Below are 18,082 nucleotides of genomic sequence, written 5' to 3'. Positions count from 1 at the left end.
TTCTGCCATTCTTGACTTTGTGCTGCTTCTTCATAAGTGGAAGGCTCAATAGGTATTGATTCATCCACATGAGCAGCATTGGCATACCTCGGATTAGGTTGCCTCGGCCTTGTTGATCTCCGTAATTCTTGCACATGCTCCTCGGCATCCATTTGGCTTGGACGAACCTCTTCGGATATAGATTGATGTACCCCAGTTTTCCATGGACTCGTTTCCTTAGAGTACGATCCATCTCCTTCTTTAATTGGATCCGATATGTGCTCTTTATGTTTTTCTTTCTCTTCTGGAACTTCTTCTAATCCATGAGATTCTGGAAGCTCTATCTTTTGAGATGACCACCATGAAGAAGCTTCATCAAATACCACATTTCTTGAAGTATGACACTTTCCGGTATTTGGATCACAACATCTCCATCCTTTTCTTGATTCATCATAACCGACAAAAATGCACCGAATTGCCTTCTTCTCAAATTTACTTCGTAGATGATCTGGCACGAAGACGTAGCATACACATCCAAAAACTTTGAGATGGTTGACGGTTGGTTTGATCTTCCATAATCTTTCATATGGTGAAATATATCCCAACTTTGTTTGTGGGAGTCTGTTAATCACGTACGATGCCGTCCTCATACATTCGGCCCAAAATCTGCCTGGTACATTCTTACCATGAAGCATACTTCGACAAGTTTCGGCAAGGTGACGATTCTTGCGTTCCGCCACTCCATTCTGTTGTGGAGTATTGGGGCAAGTTAATTGCCTTCTGATCTTGTGCTTCTCAAGATACATATTGAACTCAGTCGATAAATATTCTCTTCCATTATCTGTGCGTAAGCACCGGATCTTAGTATTGAGCTCACTTTCTACCTTGTTCTTGAACTCTTTAAACTTCAGAAAAGTCTCCGACTTCTCCTTCATGAAGTAAACCCAAACATATCTTGAGAAGTCATCAATGAATGTCACCATATATTTCATACCTCCAAGTGATGTTTGTTTCACTGGGCCGAAGACATCTGAGTGTATGAGCTCTAGTGGTGTCTTGGACTGATGCTCTGACTCCTTGAATGGCAATTGATGAGCTTTGCCAAATTGACATCCAGCACATATTGTATCTGTTCGGATATCAATTTGAGGAAGCCCATTTACTACGCGTTTCACCATCATGTCCTTTAACTTATTGTATCCCACATGCCCAAGACGTTCATGCCACAGATCAGCCTTCCCATTCTTTCGAGTCTTATCCACATATGCTGTTTCAGCAGATAGTACATAGACCGACTCTATTCTTTTTCCTTGCATAATTGGATTGCCAACCACCTTCACTCTCTTGAATACAGACACATCTTCTGGTCCAAAGAGCACATAAATCCTTTCTGCTGTCAATTGTGGTACTGACAGTAAATTCTTCTTTAGGCCAGGGACAAGATACACCTTCTCGAGATGGAGCTTATGAGAGTCACCTTCACTTGGAATTATTGTCTTTCCAATGTGAGAAATAGACAACCTTGAATTGTTGGCTGTCAACACGACTCTTTTTCCTTTGTAATCCTCCATTTCTTGCAGCTTCGTCTCATCATTGGTCATATGATTTGAGCACCCAGAATCGATGATCCAATCATCTTTGTAGTTTATTTTTGACTTTAAAGTTGTTGTAAGAGCTTGATCATCTATGTCAGCTTCAACAGAGAGTTCAGCTTCTGCATCCCATGTTTCCTCATTAATGGTTGCTTCGAATGTGACCTCTTTCTTCTCATCTCTTGTGGCGGCCACATTTCCTTCGAAAGTTCGCCTTTTGGGGAATCTACAATCTCGAGCAAAATGACCCTTCTTGCCACAATTGAAGCATTCACCATTCTTTCTCTTATCATTTTCCCCGTATTGTTGGCGATGATCTCTTCTTCCTTGTTGAGCTCCCCCTGAAGCGTTGCCTTTTGATTTTGGGTGACCCTTCCACCCATATGTCTTGCTTTCTTTCATCGCCTCTTGTCTTCGAGATGTTGCTTTCTTTTTATTGGTGAAGAGTGCATCTTCTCCGTCTTTTACGGTTACTTCATTCATCTGCTTGGCTAATGCCTCTTGGTTAGCCAATAGATTCTCTAGCTCTATTAATGATGGTTGAGTAGGCCATCCTCTCACAGCGGCTATAAATCCATTATACTCGGATCTTAAGCCGTGGATGATAATTCTCTTCATCCTTGCATCACTCACTTTCTCTTCAGGAGCAAGTTGAGATATCTCACGGCAAATTGATTTCACCTTGGTGAAATACTGAGAAATAGACAGACTTCCTTGTGAGATACCCGCGAGCTCATTTTCCAAGAGCTGGAGGCGTGCTTCATTCTTCTTTGAAAATAATTTTTCAAAAGTTTCCCAAGCTGCCTTTGGTGTTTTGTCGTCACGGATGTGCTCCAATAGATCCTCCTCGATTGTAGTCTTCAATATAAATAAAGCCTTCCCGGCCTTGATGTTCCATTTTCTCAAGGCTTCGGCATTTTCTTTCGGTGGAGGCGTTGTGTCACTGCCAGCAACTATTTCCCATAAATCCTGTCCTTGTAGGTATGATTCTATGCAAGTCCGCCAATAACCATAGTTGTGGTTATTGAGACTCTTGATTCCACTGCTCGTACTTGCAAGATCTGCCATCATGATGTCCAACGTCCAATAAGCTTGGTCCCAGACCGATGAGCTTTCACAGTTCCTAACTGTGCTCCGACAAAATCTCCCTTAGAGCCTTGGTGAAAACAAGTCAATGTAAACGTCCAACGTTTACCGATGAGTACCTCCACTAGCAATGGTCCCAAACGACCCGCTCTGATACCAATTGTTGGAAGCTTCGACGAGCCCAACACACCCACTATAGAGGACCTAGATTATACTTGACTCACTACACCAACACTTTGACGTTGGTTAGCCTTTAATTTTATAAATCCTTAGTGCACAATGTACTTAGGCGACAGTGTCGACCATATATCTTTAGGCGGTATAACCGACCATGTATTACTTAGGCGGCAGAGCCGACCATATAATAAGAACAACAAAAGTGCACTAAGAACTTAAACACAAACTAAGGCTTGATCGGGAAACTTAACAAAAACACTTATATTAAATTTAAATTACAATTACAATATTACTTACAAGCTTTCTCTTCTCTACTTTCGCTAACTCACACTCTTCTTCTCTTCTTCACAACTCACTTCTTATTTCACTCTCACAACTTTCACACAACACAAATGAAATCTCCTCCCATATTTATACTACTCCATGGAACATTCTAGAACCTAGATATTTCTATGGATATATAAATATCTAGATGTTTCTACAACCTACAAATATCTAGATTTTTCTTTTACATTTCAATTTCTAGATTTTTCTCTCATATTTTAATATCTAGATATTTTCTTATACATATTAATATCTAGATATTTTACCCATATACATTTACTAATTCCATATTATTCTAAATTTGCATTGTATTTTAACAGTATCATCCAACAACACTTTCATATCCTCGCTTGCAACAGTGTATGTTTTGAACATACTTCGATCATTGCAAACATGACGCGAAGCACCCGAGTCTACCCACCACCCATCTGATTGACCTACAAGGTTAATCTCAGTAATCATAGCTATCATTGGAAACTCTTCAGTCAGGTTGACACCAGGAGTGTTGGACCTGTTCCTACACTTGCGTGTCATATGACCCGATTTGCCACAATTGAAGCAAAGAAAAGGTTCCAAGTCATTCTTAATAGGTCGTTGGTTCTTGTTTTGGTTCTTCTGTGGATACCAATTCTGGTGGTTCCCCCAAGGATGAATGTTGCGGGTTTGGTTCGACTTACGATTCTGATTCTTGAAGTTTTTACCTGTTGGTTTCAGAAAAGCAGCTGATTTTTTGCTAGTGTTGTTGTTTGTAGAAACAAACAACACTTCCTCTTTCTGGTCTTGTTTACGGGCTTCCTCCTTAATGCGAAGGCGGGTGATCAGACTTTCAAGTGAAAATTCTTTGGTTTTGTGCCTGAGAGTATTTTTAAAATCTTTCCACGAAGGAGGTAATTTATCAATAATAACAGCAATTTGAAAATTTTTATCTAGAGACATACCTTCAGAGATGATTTCATGGGCTATTTTCTGAAGTTCATGGGATTGAGTCTCCACTGACTTGTCGTCAGTCATGGAGAATTTGAGATAGCGACTTACAGCATATTTCTTTGCTCCTGCTTCTTCAGTGTCATACTTTTTCTGCAATGCCTCCCATAGTTTTTTAGCATCGAAGTCATCAGAGTTGTAGTAGTCATAGAGATCATTTGACAACCCATTGAGAATGTAGTTTTTGCAAAGATAATTATTATCCTCCCATGTTTTCAAAGCCTTAGCTTGCTCTTCGTCTACCTGGTCAGCAGCTTCATTAACATTAGATTTCTCTGTTGTAAGAACAGAGTTAACCTTCTTCATGGTAAGAAAAAACATCTTTTGTTTCCATCGCTTGAAGTGAATACCCTCAAATTGAAACGGCTTGTTGAGATTAAGAGTAGCAACACCAGAATTTTCATTAGTAGTCATGGTTAAAAAACAAAACGTCTTAAAATTGTTGTACCTGTAAGGAATCTACAACTGTTGAAGCAGAAAAAATCTGCAACAAAATAACAAATAAATTTCTGGGTTGAGTCGCGGACTAGGTCGCTTTCTTTAAGACGTTTGTGGTACTGCCCAGAATTGTGCTAGCAGACTATCAACCCTAACGCCCCCAGGATAAAACAGCCCAGTATAATTCGCTGTGTTAAATCTTCACTGCACAATGGAGACTCCTAAATTCACACCCTCTTTTATTGCTTGGAAATTCAAAAGAAATTATATTGAAGTAAGTAATAAGAAACGAAGGCTTTTTTCGTATATACTTACTTCACTTCAACTTGATTTATATAGCAAAAGTACTAACGGATAGTTTTTATTATTTTAAGAAAAGTGGGTCTAGTACTAGTATTATGGGGAGCAAAATGAGGTGGGTAACATGACCGTTTATCATGGCAACAAAACTGAGTGGGAATCTATGACCATGTCCAAAAAGAAAAAGTTCAACAATCAACACCTCCACTCGATAATTTAATATTATTTTTAATAATTCATATAAAATTCCATCAACCCATTTCAACCCAAACTACCATTATTTTCCCATTACCTGACCCGCCTACTTTGACACCTCGAATGTAAGCTATTAACACATACGCATAATCAATTGCTGAAAGATAAATAGGACTGCGAATCTAAACCTGGAAATCATTCAATTCTGCATCACTTAGAGCGCCATCTCTATCATGATCACTGAGAATAAAGATTCTCTTTAAAGCCCTGACACATAGAAGTTTCAAAGTTTGTGCTTCTCAGTCAAACAGTGGGGCCGTCGGATGATTTCTCATAATCCAGACCTGCAAATACAAACATAAATGAGGATGTTGCAGAAAAAATGGTGATTAGATTTCAAAGAAATTATACACAGTCTACCAAGTCAAGGAGCAATTTCAAACCAATTATGTGAACATGGATTCATGTGTTGGAACTTATTGATGACCAGTCGAATGGAAGGAACAAAAAGTGTACCTTAGGAAAGAACATGCATGACATATACTTTAAAACTTTCTCATAGTATAGTCTAAAAGTGTATCATAGTAAGTGTTCACATAATTTAATATCTTTATAACTATCAACGTAATTAGAATTAATCAATACGTATTACTCATTATAATGAGACAAAAGAAAAACATAAGTGTTGGATGGCTCTATTCAGACTTCTGACCCATCCTAAAACAACCTTTTTGGGTATAAGTAACCCAACCTGGCCATTTTGTATGCAACTGATTTAGATTTTGTACACATACCATAAAATCCATACAATTCATTTTGAGCTTAAGTAATCAGTTTGAAATACTCTCATGTGCAATATGGCCAGGTTGCCCCCATCTTTCCTAACTGATGTTTCCCACGCTTGAGCTGAACCTTTGATGTCACCCTTCATAAAAAGTATTAAAAATTATGCACACGCTAATCCAAATCCATCTAAGAGTAACAGAGGTGGCTAATTCAACCTAATTATTAATCAACTTAGGTCATATTACATCTTCAACCGGTCAAACGCGCTGTAAAGTTCAGCTTAGCTGAAACGATTGATGTGGGCTGAAAGTCACCCAAAGAGTAGTCAATTGCTTAGACATCAATATCATATTTTTTATACGTACACATAAAAAAGAGAACAATCTTGAGTGTACCATTTTGTAACATAGCATCTATTACAATAAAAAAAAAAAAAATCAATTTTTAATGTCGGGATGTACCCGAAATCCCGAACCCATTTAAGCGTGGATAAAATGACCCAAATTTGACATCTCTGTTTATCGGTAGTTGATCTAATGGGAAAGATTTAATTTTTGAACAACATATTAGCTATTTATTGCTTTATGCTACCCCGTCGTTCCCACATGCCCATGTCTATAAATACTATAAGCAAATTGGTTAGAACCTTTGTATTTAAACCATAAATATGAAATAAACTCACCAAATTTTCTTTACGTAAATGGTTAACCAAATTAACCGTATTAACCAAAGCGTTATTAATGAAACCGAATGGTACCTTCGAACTTATAGTATGTACCTGGACTGTATACCTTCCAACTTATCATCTTAAGTAGCCTCACCCATATACCAAGAAACAGCAGGAAGGATAACTTTGTCTCGTATGGATGAACTGCAAAAAAAATATACAATCTGTTGAAAAAGTAAGGCATAAAATATGAATTTCAATTGCAAACATTACTCATTTTTGTAATGGACAATATAAGATTATATATATAATTGTACTCTTCCATTTAGTAACAATCCTTGCATGCTAGCAGTTACTCAACAGTAGAAATTGATTACATGCAATCATATACTCATCACACATTAGTTTTTTGAAAAAAGTTAGAAAGTATTTGAAAGTGTTTTGATTAATTACCTAACTTGTAAGACCCACCCATATTGTCACCGTTAGTGTTAGTTTAAAGTGTCCGCATCCTTGAATAATCCAGCTTCACCCAAGCATTTGACAGATGTAGTGTCAGGTAGATAACTGCTGACATCATTGCAATGCAAGTAGGATGCTAAACCCCCTCCCGAACATCCAGAAAGCGAAGCCTGAAATTTCAATTCGTAATGAACACAAATAAAACCTGTATAATAAGCTCATGAACATCATGTTGAAATTATATTTTTTTCGGGTTCAAAAGTTTAAACTCAAATCTAATATACCTTGTTAGCTGAGCTCAACCCTTTTGGCAAAAGGTCTTGAATGATTGCTTGCAAGCTACGTTGTCCTCGGAATAAAAGTACTAGCATCTGTTATACACATTACATGATACAAATTAATTAAAGACCTCTGATAGTTGACATTGCAAAATGATGTGTCAAAATAATCCAGATCTTTATACAAATCATGTACGGTTAACCTTCAATTGAAAATATTTAGGGTGTTTTTTAATCAAACCGCTCAACCTTCAATTGTATTAGCTTAAAAATTAATTAAAGACCTCCACCTATATCATTGCAAAATGATGTGTCAAAATAATCAGCATTAGAATGAGCAACTATAATTTACAAAAAAATTCGAAATGCAAGAATTCTTCTCAGTTGACAACAATTGTAGACCAATTTCATATGCTTACCAGATCGATTACGATTACTCTGGCAGTATAAGGATTGGAAATCATGTACGGTTAAACACCATGATCTTTTCACCGATGCAAAATAATATCCATGACAAAAAAACAAATATTAATTAAGCAAATTAACAATTGAATGACATTGCTTTTGATGGACCCAAATCTTTTATATTCCTTCTCTAGGTGAGGAGTATAACTATTGCATTCATAGGTAAATTCCTACATGTATATGGTGATCTACTGATCTTGAACTAAATCCCGGTAGATTAAATGCAAGTAAAAATATCCAAACACTCATAAGCTTTTATTTATATGATTCAATATCAGTTTACAAAAGAATAAAAGTGTGATAATTTCAAATCTTTTAGTTATAACAATGAGAGTATTTATGTGGAGTCTGAGAGAAAAATAGCTTACCATTGATTTTGAATTTGACCAAATTTTCCATCCCAGAGTAAGCTAAAATAAAAACGAAATGAACATAAGTTGACTCAATTATTTTGTCGCCAACAGAGTGTAATCAGCAGTCAAGAGGGCTGCACTCAAGCACATGTATGAGCTGTGATCAGCAAGCAACATGGCTGCAATCAGGCACGCAGTAGGGTAGCAATCAGGCACTCCTTTATGCCGCAGTCAGGCATGCTTATATTCTGCAATCACGCACACAATAGGGTTGCGATTAGGCTAACATAAGTGCTGCAATCAAAGACGCATATAAGCTGTAGAGAACTGCAAAATCCAAGTTATTTAAATCTTTGCTACTTAATAGAAAAAGATACATGGACATACTAAAAGTGTGTAACCTCTCAGCAGAAGAATTTCCTTTCTAAATACATGGATGTAGGTCATATATCAATATATAGAATAGAATCTACAATAAAAACATCTCACTATTTAAACTCGAGTGTCCTTTTGAAGTTTTTATTTGATCATGTGACATATCATACCGAAAAGAATAAACACAAAAAGAATGAACATAATTATATTATATTAATACAAAAAACCACAATTAAAACAATATTTATACAATTCAGTAAGTAACTAACTATTCAGCACAGTGTTAGCTCAGCTAAAAAAATAGATTTACAAATTAGATTTTTAAATTACTCTTAAAAAAGTAGTGAAATCTTACATTTTGCCAAAATGGATCATCTTCACCAAGCTCACTAATGTTAATCAGAAATTCCACTTTATAAGTGTGTTCATCGTCTTCTCTATCTACATCAAAAACAACATTTGAATTCAAATTCCGAAATTGAAACAAAATGAAGTAATAATAACAACCCAGCATCAGTTATCACCCAAATTTCATAGATAGTTAAAAATTGACCCAACTCATATAAGCAGCGGACAGCAGTAGTACAATCTTGACCCACCTCATATATACAGGATCTAGACTCTATGTTAAAAAGTTATACTATGAATTAACAAAATCATCAACCCAGTACTATGGAATGCACAAACGTATTTGAAATCAAACATTAAAGTTTTGTAATGCTTCATCTATGTAAGGTAGGTTGTGAACAATATCAACTTATCTAATAAACTTTTATAAAAAAAATGTTTAAAAGATAAATATATACAAATATGAACATATAAACATAAATTAATAATGACATAATAACCATTGTGATTTACCTATTTTTTATAAACTATTAAAAATTCAGATGACAGAATTTAATAACACCACTTTGATGTACACGCATGATTTATACAAAAGCAAATGCACAAACAGAGATTTTTGTACAAATGTATATGAAATTTAACTGAAAGTAATCAATTTATGTGGCACGACATAGGGCATCGCCTGGGAATCCTAAACTGTTAGTTTCCATCTTTTCTCATTCTCTGTTTATTTGTGAACATGGATGTTGAGAAGTATTTTTTCTCCGATGGGTCTCACTACTTTCAGACTGTATTAAAAGATGTCCATTTCATCTTAACTCGTACATAAACCATCTATAAAATGAACAACGAAGTCAAAGGCATGTTAACATGTAATAATAATGATGTGCACATTTGACCACTTGAGATAAAACATTACCCAAATGAAGAATAACACATTAATGGGTCAATATGGTAACCTTAACACGACGCTATCCAAAGCCCAAAGGTAAGGGTACTTACAACTTGGAGTGGTGAGCTTTATCGTCCTGAAACAGTTGTCATAAAAAGCCTCATTGTCAAAAACACATACATTCATCAGCGATTCAACCGTGGACCGATGGTGTTGCATTATAAGGCTCAACAACCGTGAACCTAGAGCATCACATCGACCATATTACTTGATCTATGTATCCATTAATAGTAAAAAAAAAAGTTCATAACAATGTAAAATGTTGAGAAAAGCGACACCGAATTATAGCAAACCGCTAGTAATAATTGAAATAATGACAATAAAGGAACACCAAGATTTAACGTGGAAAACCCCAGTAGGGTAAAAACCACGGACAAGGAAAGAAACGTTTCACTAATAAGAATAATAGGAATTACAACTTCTCTCTAATTACAAGGATAATTACTAATGCTTATATCTCTTGTAATTAGGAGACTAAACTCAAACTCTCTATTACACTCTTAGAATATAAGAAGAAGAATGTGTTTTGAGATGATTTGAGTGCTTGCTTATGGCTCTATTTAAAGTAGTAAGGATTGAGATTTGGTGAGAGTTAGGCAAGTTAGGTAATGAAAAGTCTTACCTACAACTCATCAACAACCATCCACTTATTTTACCAACTACATCCACCAACAACATCTACCAACAACCATTTATATTTTTATTTCAACAATCTCCCACTTGAAGATTCGATTGAAGCTCAATCAATCTTCACACGATAATCCTTCCTTGCCAATGATGTTGCTTACGTTTCCGCTAGGCCGCATGAGGAACGGCACCAAATAAACTTGTCACGGTTGATTGACTTTGTTAGAAAATCGGCCACATTGTCGTCAGTATGAATTTTCTGCACATCCACGGTTCCTTCTTCCACTTTCTCACGAACGAAGTGATACTGAACTCGTATATGCTTTGTCTTTGAATGAAATGCTGGATTCCTTGCAAGATGCAAGGCACTCTGATTGTCACAAAATAGAGTGATATTCTCTTGTTTGTGCCCGAGTTCCTCCAACAACATCTTCAACCATACTGCCTCTTTAGTAGCGTGAGTAGCTGCAACATATTCTGCTTCTATTGTTGATGTGGCCACAACTGACTGCAGTTTTGAAACCCAACTTACTGTTCCACCACAAAGTGTAAAAACATATGCAGTGGTAGATTTACTTTTATGCATATCACCTGCATAATCTGAATCAACATACCATTTAACAATAAATTCCGGTTCCCCATAACATAATGCAACATCCAAAGTACCATTAATATATTTTAGGATCCTCTTTACCGCATCCCAATGCTCTTTACCAGGATTCGCCATGTACCGACTAACTACTCCCACTGCATGTGCAATGTCTGGCCTTGTACACGTCATTGCGAACATTAAACTTCCCACTGCTGATGCATACGGTACGCGAGACATCTCCTTCCTCTCGTATTCACTGCTAGGACACATAACGTAGGATAACTTGAGATTAGTAGGAAGTGGGGTTGAGATTGGCTTACTATCTTGCATATTGAAACGTTCCAAGATTTTCCTCAAATAATTCTTTTGAGAAAGCCAAATCTTCCTACTATCTCTGTCTCGGTGAATTTGCAACCCTAGAATCTTGTTTACGGCACCCAAGTCTTTCATTTCAAACTCTCTAGCCAATTGAGCCTTCAGCTTATTAATACGATCTTTGTTGGGGCCTGCAACTAACATGTCGTCTACATATAACAGCAAAATGACAAAATCATTGTCCCCAAACCTCTTGAAATATGCACAAGGGTCTGCATAAAGTCTGTTATATTCAAGGCTCATTATGAAAGAATCAAATCTCTTGTACCAACATCTCGGCGCCTATTTGAGACCATACAGAGATTTCTTAAACCTGCAAACCAAGTTCTTTTTTCCTTGTAGTTCAAAACCTTCTGGTTGAAGCATATAAATTTCTTCTTCAAGATTTTCATGAAGAAATGCAGTTTTCACATCTAGCTGCTCTAGATGCAAATCAAATGTAGCACACATCGCTAGAACTACTCGAATTGTTGTAAGTCGAACCACAGAAGAAAATATTTCATTAAAGTCCGTACCTTCTTTCTGAGCATATCCTTTAACCACCAGTCTTGCACGATACCGCTCCACTTGATCATCGCCATTTCGCTTGATCTTATACACCCATTTATTTCCAATAGGTTTTCTACCTTTCGGCAATGGCACAAGTTTCCATGTTTTATTTTTATGAAGAGCTTCAATTTCTTCCTGCATAGCTGTCATCCACTGAGATGCATCTGAATGATTCAGTGCCTCGCGAAGAGTTGTTGGCTCTCCTTCCTCTGTTAGAAGACAATATGCAACACTGCTTTCCATAATATAATCCGAGTGCCACCCTGGACGTTTCCGTTCCTGATTATAAGTACGAGTCCAAGGAGCTTCATAAACGACTTCTTGATTTTCCTCGTGCTCTGGTATTGTTTCAGATAAATCTCTATAAAATTCATTTCCAACATGTATCGGTGTAGATTCTTTTGAAGTGCTAAAATTTTTAAGATCTTTGTCTTCCATAAAGACAACATCTCTGCTGATGACTACTTTGTGGGCAGTGGGGTCCCACAAGCGATACCCCTTAACTCCATCAGCATACCCCAAGAATAAACACTTTCTAGACTTTGGATCTAACTTTGTCATTTCTTGAGAATTGTACATTGTGTACACAGGACTTCCAAATATATGAAGGTCTGAATAATCAACTGGTTTTCCAGTCCACATCTGTGACAACCCGAAAATTTCCGACCAAATTTAAACTTAATCTTTATATAATTCCGACTTGATAAGCAATGAATTTTAATAAATCTTGAACCTCCGAAAAGAGTTTTACACAAGCTTTTGGTCACCCTTTTATTCTGACGATTCACGAACGTCATAACTTGATTTAATTGTTTAATTGTTTAATTATTGTGTATATATATGGATTTATATATAGATTTAACTTGAAAATATTATAATCAAATATCTCATTAAGTATATTAACAAAGTATTATATATATATTTTCATACTACTAATTTAAAGAGTTTTTGAACAATATATATGTTACTATTTAAACGACGTAATTAACTTATGTTAAAATGTATTTACATATAATGTATTACGAGTATAAATACATCCTTACAAGTATTAAATACACTTTATAATATACCAATACATATAAAGGATAGCTATACTCGTATTTTCATTCAATTTCTTCAAGAATTCTACTCGCATTCATATGGCATTTTTACACGTATTATACACAGCTTCTAGAGGTATTTACTATTGGTATATACCAATAGAAATCTGCAATTATTTGTGTAATATATCATCCATTACCTAATCAATTTAATATGTCATCCATGACATAATACATTTTAACTTATCTTAGATATTTTCACTAAAAACCAAATTTTCAAGCCTATAAATAAGCACTATTTCTAACTCATTTTTACACATTCATTTTCTAAATTTTACTTCCAATTTTCACACACACTTGCAAGAACTCTCTCAAGTTTTTTTCTACTACTTCTTTTCAGCAACTTTACATTGTAAACTTGAGGTAAAAACTCTACTTCAATTCTTGTTCAATTCATATGTTTATAACTATCTATATAAGAGTTTATAAACTAGAACATAGTTTAGTTGATTCTACACTTGTTTGAAGAACTAATCTAATCTTTCTAACTTAACTCTAATAACACTTATTTATATGTATTATGATGTTATATTAAGTTAATATAAGAACTTATAACTTGTACATATGAAGAACACCTTGAAACTTAACATATATCGTTTAATCTCCATTCGGTAAAAGTGGGCTGTTTTGGGTTGGGAATTAAAAACCTATCTTAGACTTTGAGTTCAAGGCTAAGACTTTGGAAATATGTTAATATATGTAAATAAGACTTCCAGTATTTTTTTCATGATTTTAGAGAAAGTAGAAGTATTTTATGAAAAAACATATATTGGGTGGGTGCCGGGATTCTTCCAAATCTGTCCACCGGCACAAAAAGAGGGTAAAACTCTGAATATTAATACATGGGCCTAACTTTTCGTATTGGTTTTGAAAAATTAACTTCTTAAGGAATCCATAGCAATTTGATTCACTTTAAACGGAGTTGTAATGAATATTTGGCGAGCAAAACAAAATCTGCTAAAATTAACGTTGTATTGACAAAATTTATATTGTAAAAACTATATTAACCATATCCTTGCTAACTTTTCCTATATCCTATATATATTTGGACATGTTATCATTAGTATAACAAAATATTATAATCTTAGTTAATTCCGAGATTGTATATATATATAATAATCTTGGTACATTCCATGACAATAAGTATACAATACGTTTTGATAAATCCTAAGACAATAAGTATACAATACGTTTTGATAAATTCAAAGACAATACGTATACAATACGTCTTTGGGTTGAGGCAAAGACAAGACATATACAATACGTCGTGGGGTAATTCTAAGATTATATATATACCGATTATTGAACTGTTGGACATTTCAGACTATTTTGGACTACTAACAAAGGACTACTAACATACAAATGTTAAAAATTAATATATAAGTATTCTATGAACTTGTTTTATTTTATTCACATGTTGTATTATTATCTGAATCATTATTATTATTATAGGTTCGTGAATCCAAGGACGACGGCCATATTTTTAATAAGCTGAAAACTTATTATTAATATACTTTTACTACTGTGAGTATATAGTCCCATTTTTAAATTCTAAAAATATTTTAGGATGAGAATACATGCATTTTATGTTTTACGCCATGGACACAAGTACTTAAAATATATTCTACGTTGAGTTGTACCACCTTGCATATCTTCCCTAATAGCTTGGTAACTAATATTTACATGTTGTAAGAACATGTAAGCGCGAATCCTATTGATAGATCTATCGGGTTTGACAACCCCAACCGGGCTAGTCGCTCTAGTATCGTAAACGGTTGCATAGTACTTCGTTTTTACTACACTTGGTACAGTGTAGGGAGATTTCATAATAAAGGGAATATGCTACATTAATTGTTAAGTATGGTTATCGAAGCGCTCAACAACTTATAGAATACTTTTATACACTTGCGAGTGTACATATATTTATAACTATGAAATCTTGTGGTCTCTATTTATATCGATGCTAAACCTATATATCTCACCAACCTTTGTGTTGACTGTTTAAGCATGTTTATTCTCAGGTCCTTAAGAAAGTCTTCCGCTGTTGCATTATCTGAGCAAGCTGTGCATGGAGTCTCATGCTTTTGTTTAAATGAAGTGTTGCATTCAATAAAACCTTTGTCATGAATTATATTCGACTGTTATGTCATGTGTATAGTATTTGGTAACTGATGTATCATGAGGATTATTTCTTAAATAATCGCCCATTTGTTTAAAACATGCATTATGTATAATAATGGTGTGCTTTTTATGAAACGAATGCAATATTTTTCTAAAATGTATCATATAGAGGTCAAATACCACGCTATGGGACCAATGAATAACGTACTGCGTTTATAGTAATATGGACGAGTCGTTTCAGTTGGTTTCACAGCTGGTTTAATGCCGTTTATTAGCGGGTTAATCGTAGAGGGGGTTCTCACAGTGTTACCTGTGACGAAGCATTGGATCTTACTCCTCGTGGTCCCTGTTAGGGTTGGCTATACATTGCCAAGAGGTGGGCCGTAAAATCAGTGTCTGAGGTACGCTCAGTGGTCACCAGGCGGTTAGCTGGGAAGGCACTGAGTGGGATGCGTCCCCACTGTAGTTTCAGTTGGTATCAGAGCGGTGGTCTTAGCGAACCAGGTCTTGCATTAGTGTGTCTAACTGATAGTTGTTAGGATGCATTAGTGAGTCTGGACTTCAGCCATGTCTACATGTCAAAAGTTTTGCTTATCATTTCTTGTCCGAAATTACCTGTTTATCATCTTAAGTCTTGACGTGTCATTATGCAATTATTGCATAGATAGTGTATAGACAAAATTCATATCTTAGTATATCTGCTAAATCATATCTTAGCGTATCTGTTACTGTAAACTTTGCCTGACATATTCTGTAAATTCCTCCGTAATCTATGAAATCTTTGGTTCTATATATATATATATATATATATATATATATATATATATATATATATATATATATATATATATATATATAGATATTCTAAATATATACAGATATTCTATGTAATTAGAATACCATCCGATAGCCGGAAATCATTTCATATCGAAAAGTCCTTTATTCAATCGTACGAAATGGAACTCGCCACTAGTTCAAGTCCCTCGGATTCCGATATGAAGTTTCACTCGAGCTCCGAAACCAGTGTGACTGGAATGGATCAACCAATTAGCCATCATCTATTCTGGATGAATTGGGGATGGGTTCGCAGTCTACTTAATCGTTGGAGACAAGAAGAAGGTGATCCCTTCCATCCACCACATTTCCCTCTTGGCGAAGAACCTGAAGCACTTACCGGCGAACCTCTCTGAAACACCATTTTCTCTCTCATTTCCAGAGTATCTCGTCACGATTATATACTATCTCACATTCTAGATCTTATTCATCCGATCGTCTGAACCAAAAATCATCCCGGTGTAATAGAAGAAGTCAACGAGCTTCGCACTCGGGTAGTGGCTTTGGAGAATATGGTGCAAAGGTTACAAGCACCAGCAGCATCACCAGCATCAACAGTACCACCATCAGCAACATCAACAGTACCATTACCACCATCAACAACAACATCCGCATCCCACACCTCAACGTCACAATCTGTACCTCGAACATCAACGTCATACGCACCATAGATACCAAGAAGTACTAATAAAAATCAACGATGAAGTATTGATTCATAACTTCATTGGATAAAAATTCTGCGGCGATTAAGTAATCTCTAAAGTCTTAGAGATTATCTATTCCAACCTTAACCATAAATCAGATGAGTGGACCGAAATGATAAAAGGAAGAGTAGAAACCCTGACAAGAATGGTGCGTGGTTTACAAGCTAGACTTATTATACAAGCACCACCGGTAGTACCACCAGCATCACCATCAGTATCACCAACACCGGCAAAACCTGTAGCACTACGAGCTCCGCCAATTCCATAATCATCAACATCATCACAAATCAACAACGCGTATATTGTATCAACGAGTTATGAAGTATTAACTCATTCCCCCTGAAGAAACTATATGTATATTTTATATATATATATATATATATATATATATATATATATATATATATATATATATATATATATATATATATATATATATAAATATGAATTTTGAGATCAAAATATATCTTTCCGTACTAAGCTATTATGTATGAATTAAATAAGGGTAGATACTACTCGGTTAAATTAATATTACTAATATGCTATGATGTACATCCTTCCTTAACAACTTAACCATCGTTAACTACGACCTCTGTTTCAACTCCATGAATTCCGTTTCATAATAAACTAAGTGTATTAATCAATTACATGTTTGATTTTACACTTAGATATACTTGAAGCTTTCTAGAAAATATCAATCATATCTTACGAAGTTCGCAAGAATTCACAAGCATCAACATCCGTCACCAAGGAATGTCAATAAGAATAAATAATAAAGTATTGATTACATTAGTGAAATACTCCGCGAAGATTGTTTTAGAGATTATTCATTTCTAATTCCAGCCGAAAATCAAATGAGCTTAATTTAATATTAACTCATCAAATATGTATTACATCTGAAGAAAATATACATATATTTTTATAAAGACTGTAATAAAAATTCACCTGTACCAAAATATTACTTGTGTAACTTTTAACGGGTAGGTAATACCCGAGAGATATATAAATTCACAATTAATATATTACATTCTTCGAATCTGATTCAACAATCATCAACTATACTCACTACTTTCACAACGATATACATTCTTTCATAGAAATCAAAACAACCGTTCTCATCCAAATTCAATTTCATATTCTAATTTTGACAGATCAGAATCCAAGTCAAGACTCAACGGTAGACATCACTCTTAAATCTCTACATCTTTCAAAGCTATACTTTGACTTCAAAACTGTGTTAAAACATCACTTCTATTCATTAAACCCATAAAACAATTTTTTTGTTATTCAAAAATTCATTGCAATCTACATTCAAACCCTTCATGATTCTTGAAAACACCTCAATTAAGAAACAATCAAGATGATGATCTAACCACATGTTATCCACAATCATGCATCTGAAAAACTCTCGTAACCTAA

The 18,082-nt window shown here is 35.1% G+C and overlaps 1 protein-coding gene across 1 annotated transcript in view; it reads right to left on the bottom strand.

Annotated features, from left to right (window-relative positions):
- Nucleotides 1–4,556, bottom strand: part of LOC139840742 (uncharacterized) — a 32,142-nt gene extending 27,586 nt beyond the window's left edge. The window contains exon 1 of the mRNA XM_071830991.1: nt 3,536–4,556. Coding sequence (XP_071687092.1) covers nt 3,536–4,556 — 1,021 coding nt within the window. The remainder of the gene's footprint in view (nt 1–3,535) is intronic.
- Nucleotides 4,557–18,082: the final 13,526 nt, after the last annotated feature.

This window comes from Rutidosis leptorrhynchoides, chromosome 4 (assembly GCF_046630445.1).
Source record: "Rutidosis leptorrhynchoides isolate AG116_Rl617_1_P2 chromosome 4, CSIRO_AGI_Rlap_v1, whole genome shotgun sequence".
Lineage (NCBI taxonomy): Eukaryota > Viridiplantae > Streptophyta > Magnoliopsida > Asterales > Asteraceae > Rutidosis > Rutidosis leptorrhynchoides.
Note: the sequence above shows the minus strand (reverse complement) of the source record. Positions and strands in the feature narration are given on the sequence as shown.